The following is an 8,259-nucleotide window of genomic DNA, read 5'->3' as shown; positions in this document are numbered from 1 at the left end:
AGTCTTTCATTACCTTCTAACCAGGTTTTTTTGTGGGATGTTCATTACTTTTTGTTTATATTTAAAGGGTTGTTTCACCCCAAATCCATTGTCATTTGAGTTGCAGCTGTATATAAATGTGAGAAGTCTATTATATACAAGTGGTAATTTATCATGAACTGCCAGATTTGTGAATTGGATATTCTTCCCTATTGTTCTATTCACTATAATTGACAGTGTCAGTGGTATAGACTGAAGGCGAAGGGACGGTGGTTTATTTCAGCATGCCGTCTGTGGGCATTTCAGTGCAGAGGTCGAGTTGTTTCAGCAAAGGCCTCAGATAATGCAGCAGCATGCACTCCTTGGAGTGTGGCATGGGAAAAATATAAAGAAGGTAATCGAAGGGCAGGACTATGAGGAGCCTCGTCCAAGACCCCCATTGATTAATGAAGTCACTGTCATTCTCCATTATCTTCGCTGCTCATAACACACTCACTCACCTACCAGCGGTGGAGAGCGATTGAAGGATTCGCAAATGTCGCCTCACGTTGATTCTCAGCTCAAGTCAGCGCTGCACTCTGTGATGTTTTGATTTGAATGTGATTCAATTTCTATTTTATATTACAATTAATTTCTTATTACATTTCTTAAAAGATTAAAGGGATATTTTGGCAATGAGGCCCTTTATCTACTTCCCCAGAGTTAGATGAACTTGTGGATACCATTTTTGTCTCTGTGTCCATTATGAAGGAAGTTAGAGGTAGTTTTGCGCCAGTGCTAACTAGCATTAGTGCTATGACTGGAAGTCTATGGATATCTGCTAGCGCTAGTTAGCAATTGTGGTAGTTAGCATCTTTCGAACTGCACGCAGAGACATAGAAATGGTATCCACGAGTTCAACTGCCTGCATAAGAAAAGTACATTTGTGATGGTTGAATCGGAATACCAAGGTTGCCTTTTCATGGAAGAAACTATCCATGTATTTAGGGTTATCAATGACTCACAACATTATTGAAAAGTATTTTCCTATGAACAATACTATTTTATTAGAGCACTATTGTAGGCTTACATTACGCTATCCTGCAAATAATTGGGCTGAGTATTTCTGTGTAGTTATGTGTGGGTGGCTAACCAACACGGGTGCAATTTTTTGCAATCAATCATGGAACTTAATGTGGGACACAGGTGTGCTGGGAATGAATAGGCGTATGGGGAGCTGCTGATGCTATATGTTTGGGTTTTCCTGCATGGTAAAGCTGAAAATAAAAATCCTCCAATCACAGGTATTGCTTTTTGACACAGTTTAGAATGCTTTGGTAAAAAATAACTTTTGGTCTTACGGTACTTTTATGTCCCCCTGTATTTGGCATGACAGAATTTGCGTTCTTAAAAATGACAGAAAAAGAACAATGTATTTATTCAGAATGAAAGCAATCACAACAAAATCTTCCCAACCAGGATTATGCCCCACTATTTATGCTATAAAATGACCTTTAATGTGAGATTGATGAATCACTGCTTTAATAAATACCAACATTAAGAATTGACATGCATGGCATCAAAAACATGGTGGCTGTTGCTGGGGAATACAGCAGGCCAGGGCCATGATTTTAACTAAATGTCATTACAATATGGCTTGAATATGTGAAGTCATTATAAAGGAGTAGACCTCAGCAGAGCCCCCTAACAGAACAGCAGAGCATCACACTGGCACTGCCTCTGACTGTCACTGAGATCTGTGCATCGATCTCATCTGGCACTCATGGTTTGAGCTCTCGGTAGGACGACGAGGGACCGTGTGACAGCTGCAGCAGACAAGGAGGTCCCCAGCTGTCCTTTCACGCTCCTCTTCCCCTCTGCTCTCATCTCACACTATCATTTCTTCCTCCTCCTTCCATTTAAATCCCTAATGGCTCCCTGCGATCAGCATCCACAGGCCTGGTTATCCCTCTGCCATCCTTGAGTTACTGTGACATTTCTGTGTGTTGAATGCCATCTCTACAGAGCTGTGCGAGAACAGTGCTCATGTTGAATGCTTGTCAATGCTACAGTATGTTCAATATATGGACGCTCTCAGGACACAATGTTTCCTTGTCTCTAGGCTCAGCTATCTGGGTAGAGGGGTTGACTTTATTGAGCTAGTGTTCAATTTCTCAGCTTCATGTTTTAACCACATTTCCTCAATGAAAAACACATCAATAACCTCTGGGGAGGTTTTTGTGTGTATGTGTAGTTGTGCAACTGGATCATATGTTTCCTATTTCAATGGGGAACCGTGTCGTAAATGTTTTGAAGTGCAAAGGCCTCACATTGATATGTTCAAGGCATGTAACAGATGTAGGATATAAAAAATGAAACCATCCCTTAAATACTTTATCCGTTCATTAATCAAACACAGATGCCATTGTAATTGCAGGCAAATTCACATAGTTGTCCCTATCGTAGAATGCACAGGAGGCTGCTGAGGGGAGGACGGCTCATAATAATGTCCGGAATGGAGCAAATGGAATGGCATCAAACACATGGAAACCAAGTATTTGATACCATTCCATGTATTCCGCTCCAGCCATTACCACGAGCCCGTCCTATCAATTAAGGTGCCCCCAACCTCCTGTGGTAGAATTATATAATATAGTTTCCTCACTGTTGTCAAGGGGGTTTCCATGCATTTTACATATTGTCTCGATAACCTTGATCACTAAAATACTATATTTTCCCTTTACTCTTCAGGATTGAACCAACCTTTGAAGGCATGTATAGTTCATTACTAGGTAGGGATTTATTACATGAATATGCAGAGAGGAAGGGTATATCATTGTTGACTGCTGAAAGGGATCTCGGCTGCATCGGTCATGTTGTTTGAAGGCTGAATTGCATCTCCGACAGGCTCACTTAACACTAGTGGCTCCTCAGATTAAAGGGAATGCTCCACCACTCCATAAACCTTGGCTTGGAGTGTTTTCATTTCAATGAATACAACAGCTGTCACAATTACTGTGATAGATCCACATTGTGATGTTTACTTGCCTTGTGTGAAGTACTTTGTTGTATTTAGTTGTTTAGAGCTCAGCGAAACTGAGTGAGTGAGTGAGTGAGTGAGTGAGTGAGAGTGCGAGGGAATGCATGTTAGACACACGTACACACACGAAAGAGAGAATATGATACCAGAGTAAACATGAACATTTCAGTGTAATGTTGATTATTTCAAGTTGCTTTTTCCTATTTTCGAGTGGAGATTCATCCAAAAATATGTGAAAATAAATTCCACCTACCAATGTTGAACCTACTCTATGTATGTTTTCTGTCTATTGTCAAGGAATAAGAGCATGTTCAACATTGGTTAGAATAACTTCATAAGGTATACAATAATGTTTATTGTACAGAAAGGTTGACCTGTGTGGCTTGTGACCAACATTTAAACTAGCTCTCATAGATTAACCAGTTCAGTCAGTAATGACATCATTCTGTACCCAGTTCTAAGTGCCTTACAAGGGTTCTTCTCAAAAAGGAGACCAACTTGAGTGTGCGCATGCGTGCACGTCCGTGTGTCTTCCTCGCTCTGTCTCTGTCCGCAGTAAGGAAATAAACAGCAATCACTGTACCATGACTTGAAATCCACTGAGCATCCAGCTTTAATTGAGCTCTCACTTATGTTCAGATTTAATGGAAAGCTAGGCCTGCTTCCCCCAGTTACTGAGTAATGAACATGCATATTCAGAGGTTACAATTGAATCCACCTCTTTTTTTTCTCCTTTTTCATCTTCAGGTGGACTACGTTTCTTGTACTATAGCATTTCAAAATGCAATATGGAATACAATGCTAAAATGTTCTACTAAAATAGTATCTTATTAAAAGAGATTAAATGTCATGTGAGGGAACATGTTTCTTCAATCCATTTGAACACACAAAATATGCCCCATGCAATTGTCCACATATAGTGCAGGCTAATACTGAAGGCCTACTTTAACCAGTCTCTGCCCGAGTTAAATATGAACAATATACTGTACATGTTCTTACAAACATAGAGAAAATATTCATTCATTTCTTTAGGATAAATAATGAAAATATTGCTGATATAAAAGCACAAACAATGTATTCACAATATATCAATATGATAGTTTACAACCTGTAATAACCAATAGGCCTATTTCACATGCAAATACAACCTAGTTTTGGTCTTTGACCATGAACTAACTTGGCCCATCATTAATCGTTTCTCTAATTACATGTGCGCGCTGGAAGGAAATTACTCATTAAATAAAATGTTGCCATTGGGGCATGTAACATTTTTTTTGTATTGTTACTAATCACGGTGGTTACATTGCCATAGGAGCGTTATGACCAATAGGGGGAGTGTTTTTTTGTTTGTTTCATAGGCTGGTTTTCTGTATTAACGTCATTTGGATTGGTTAGTTGACGAGCCCTCGCCCCGCCCAGTGAGGGCTAGAGAGAGCATGCTGAGGGAGGGAGCTAAACTGAGCTGATCCCACGTGTGACGATTCTGTTCCCGGCTCAGTAATATTCTCCTAGTCGGGCTGTGCATAGCTTTTGCAGTGTCTGTGTGTGTTTGTTACTGTAGTTACTGCCTATAGTTTGGTTAGCTATGGAAGGAGACGGGAGTCAAGTCACATCTGGAAGCCCAAATGATTCACAACATGACCCGGGGTAAGATGATAACAATTTCTACTTTCCTTTGTTTATTGTATTTTTCATCTGAGAATGTCTGAGAGGATTTAGCAAGAGTGCAGTGCTGGATTCAACTCGCAATGCGCACATCAACATTGGTCTTTCCTTCCGGATGCAGTTAGTAGCGATGAAGCTTCTGCTTTGCTTTGGAAGATTACAGTAGCAAGTGTGGCCTTCCCCTTTTAATAAGATACATTATTGCTATCCAGCGATTTTTGTTTTCTCTCTCTACTCGTTAAGATCGCTTTTAGAAGTAGTTAGTCGTCAAAATGGCCGATCTGACATCTGTACTCACTTCTGCTATGTTTTCTTCTTACAGTAAAATGTTTATTGGTGGCCTCAGCTGGCAAACCTCACCAGGTGAGATAATTATTCCCTTACATTTCCCATGTTTCTTGTTTTGTTACTATAATTGATCGTGCATGCTGTGGTCGCGGTCTCTGTGTGTGCAGTAGGCTACTGTATGGGATATCTGGAGTCCCTCCGTTTGCGCGCAAGGTTATTTTAGATTTCCAATCATCTGAAGTCCTCTATTCGACCCCTATGTGTTTTTGAAACACACTGACAACAGTATGACGACCATTTGTTGTTGACTAATTATCCGACATGTTTTCTCTGTTCACAGACAGCCTTAGAGACTATTTTAGCAAATTCGGAGAAATAAGAGAATGTATGGTGATGAGAGACCCCACGACAAAACGTTCCAGGTAAAAGGTTTTTACTTTTGCTTTCCAGTTGGTGAAATGCTATCCTACACTTGCGTAGTTTATATGCCACATATTAACCATGGCTGTTTGTCCCGCGTTGTGTTTGACAGAGATAGATTAGCTCAAAAGATAGCTGCGGGTGAATGCAATTTGACATTGACTTTGGGACTGAATTGCAATGTTGGTGTAGTGTTTACCCCTCTCCTTTAAATCAATATAAAGTCAAATAACTTAAATATCAGTGCCCGCAATTACTATAGTAATGTACAATTTAGGTAGATATTATCTCTATCATTTGAATTAACAGTGGGATATGTGCACATGTGGAGTGGTTCATTGGGACAGTGTAAATAAATGTGTCCAGTAAAAACATTTAGCATGTTCATGATATTCTTGATAGGCTACCATATGTTAATACTCTGAGAGAAACAGTTGAGCTTATATTTCTATCTTCTCACGTAGTCTACATAAATAATGTGTGACCTAATTTGTTGTTTCTCTGTATTTCATTGTTTTGCAGAGGATTTGGATTCGTTACGTTTGCAGATGCTGCCAGTGTAGATAAAGTCTTAGCTCAACCACACCACGAATTAGACTCAAAGACGGTATGTCTGTGTTTTGATGTCATTTGCAATGATATTTTACTGTCTGTGTTGCATGTTTTAAAATATTAATCATTGCCTTTATTCATTTCACTGTCATGCTTGAGATATGATACTGTAATAATACTGTAATATAAGTTCCACATCGCAAAATAATACCACATTGAAACCAACAACAACTGCAGTACATCCATGTGTGGCAGGTGGCATCTCAGAATGCTCACATGCCATTTACCAGTCACTGGGTTGGTAAAGAGCTATTGGTAAAATGATTTATTTGATCAAAGCTGTAGATATGGAATTAGCCTGTGATATCACCGTGACCCCCTTCATGTAAACTATTGCGGTAAAACACCACTCAGGGGTGAATCTCATATCTGCTCAATTTCCCTTGTCCTCTGAATGAAGCTGACACGCCCCCTTTCCCATCTCCCAGTACCACTCCACATGTGCACATATCCCATGTCACTCAGATGGGCTTTCTCTCACAGGCCTCCTCCATGCATATAACCGGTCAGATCGTACACATCACTCTGTTTGATGCATATCGCGTCAATGGAAGTGGGAAGTTACAAATGTGATTCTATTAAATAAATATTGATGCCCAAAAGGTCCATTAATCCTGTAAAATATTTGGTATTTCATTACATCAAATGATCTATACTTATGTATAAGTGTATTTGAAATATTAGAAGTGTTGCTTCCAAGTTTAAGTCACAGTACATTGTCAAGTTTGTTAAAACCTATTTTCTGTCTTATAATGTCAACAAACCTGATGCTTCTCCTATCAGCTTACTTCATGTATTCTTCCATTAACAAACACACACACACACACACACACACACACACACACACACACACACACACACACACACACACATCCCCATTTATTCCGTTTTATCAAAAGACTTGAACTATTGTGTCAATGTGGCAGTAGATAAATAATTAACGGATGTCAGTAATTTTTGAAGTGCTGTCCGTGTAGTGGTGGATTAGACAGAGTTCAGCTGAGATCATAATTGTCTGCGATTTCTGCTCGGTGGGTGGTGATATCCAGTCATGCTCACACAGCTCTGGAGATGGAATAGTGCGTACCGAAAAATAGATGCTTTGTTTGCAGCCTTCTGTGAAAGCCAAGTTCAGATGGGAGAGTATGTCTTTAAGATATATTTGGAAAGACAAACATATTGTACTTCAGCAGGCAGTGCACAATTACAGTGGAGCCGGGCTGAAAGCGGTGCTAGAACTTGTTGCGCGGCTGTCCTCAGCTGATTGGCAAGTCACTGGAGGGTGCTTGTAAAAGCTTTCCGTTTTTATCTTGATACTTGAAAGCGAAAGAGGAGCGGGTTCATGTTTTGAATGTTATTAAAGGAAACCAGCATCTGTAAGCTGTTGTAGACAATCTTGGGTTGTGCAATGCATATAGCAGGGAGAAAGCCCCAGAGTGCTCTATTTAATATGGGATTATTACACACTCTATTACACACTCTATGACAGATGTTTCCTATTTAGAGCTCTGCGACATATAATAATATATGGCATACATATATCAATTAAATCATGATGAATAGCCTACACGCATGCAGTATAAATACTGCAGATTAGCATGTGTCCTATATGTACTTCTGTATGGTACGTATAGTGTGGATATACTCATTATACATCTAAATTAGGGAGTTGAAGAACTCTTTCTTTGTGATAATGAATAGCCTATACCTTTGTAAGCTTAATTGAATCGCACTCCTTTTCCCCCTCAAGGTTATTGACAGCACTCATACCAATTGACTTTATTTTCTCTATAGAGATGAGAAGTGTCATCTGGTGTCTTTGCTTGGAGATGTGTCCTGTATCCACATGTCTTGCCGTAACTGAACAAGGAATACGACTCAAAGATAAACAATTCTGCCTGACAAACTAACCGTTAGTAAGTAACAATTGAGTAGCTTGTAATTAGATATATTGTCAAATAAAATACTGGTATTAGTTCCGTTGAATTTGCTGTTTTGATTATTTAATAAAAAGTATAAATAAAGCTCTCGCCTTAATAAAGCCATTTGGTTTCCATTTTGTCCATACATTGTTTAATGAATACGATTTCATTTGAGTGAAGTAAACTATAATTGAAAAGAGGTATATTATTGTATGTAGACAAATCTTGCAATCATGTTTTAATGATTTATTTGTTTATTTTCTTCCACAACACTACACATTTATTCATTACTTTTAGTTGAAGTTCCTTTACACTAAGGTGTGTTGTGTAAATAATAATGACATACGACATATT

The 8,259-nt window shown here is 39.1% G+C and overlaps 1 protein-coding gene across 1 annotated transcript; it reads left to right on the top strand.

The window, feature by feature from the left end:
* The first annotated feature begins 4,451 nt into the window (after positions 1-4,451).
* On the top strand, positions 4,452-8,039 carry msi1a (musashi RNA binding protein 1a). Its single transcript, XM_029691636.1, has 5 exons — positions 4,452-4,645; positions 4,986-5,026; positions 5,292-5,373; positions 5,894-5,978; positions 7,778-8,039. Exons 1-5 carry the CDS (start codon positions 4,584-4,586, stop codon positions 7,781-7,783), a joined length of 276 nt encoding a protein of 91 aa, XP_029547496.1. The 5' UTR covers positions 4,452-4,583; the 3' UTR covers positions 7,784-8,039.
* Positions 8,040-8,259: the final 220 nt, after the last annotated feature.

The sequence above is a fragment of the Salmo trutta genome, chromosome 15, assembly GCF_901001165.1.
Source record: "Salmo trutta chromosome 15, fSalTru1.1, whole genome shotgun sequence".
In the NCBI taxonomy this organism is placed as follows: Eukaryota; Metazoa; Chordata; class Actinopteri; order Salmoniformes; family Salmonidae; genus Salmo; species Salmo trutta.
Note: the sequence above shows the minus strand (reverse complement) of the source record. Positions and strands in the feature narration are given on the sequence as shown.

Excerpts from the sequence above, each read along its gene's own strand:
- msi1a (XM_029691636.1), top strand. The coding sequence starts at position 4,584 with ATGGAAGGAGACGGGAGTCAAGTCACATCTGGAAGCCCAAATGATTCA. Across the intron at positions 4,646-4,985 it reads GATTCACAACATGACCCGGG|TAAAATGTTTATTGGTGGCC; the intron begins GTAAGATGATAA and ends TTCTTCTTACAG. Across the intron at positions 5,027-5,291 it reads CAGCTGGCAAACCTCACCAG|ACAGCCTTAGAGACTATTTT; the intron begins GTGAGATAATTA and ends CTCTGTTCACAG.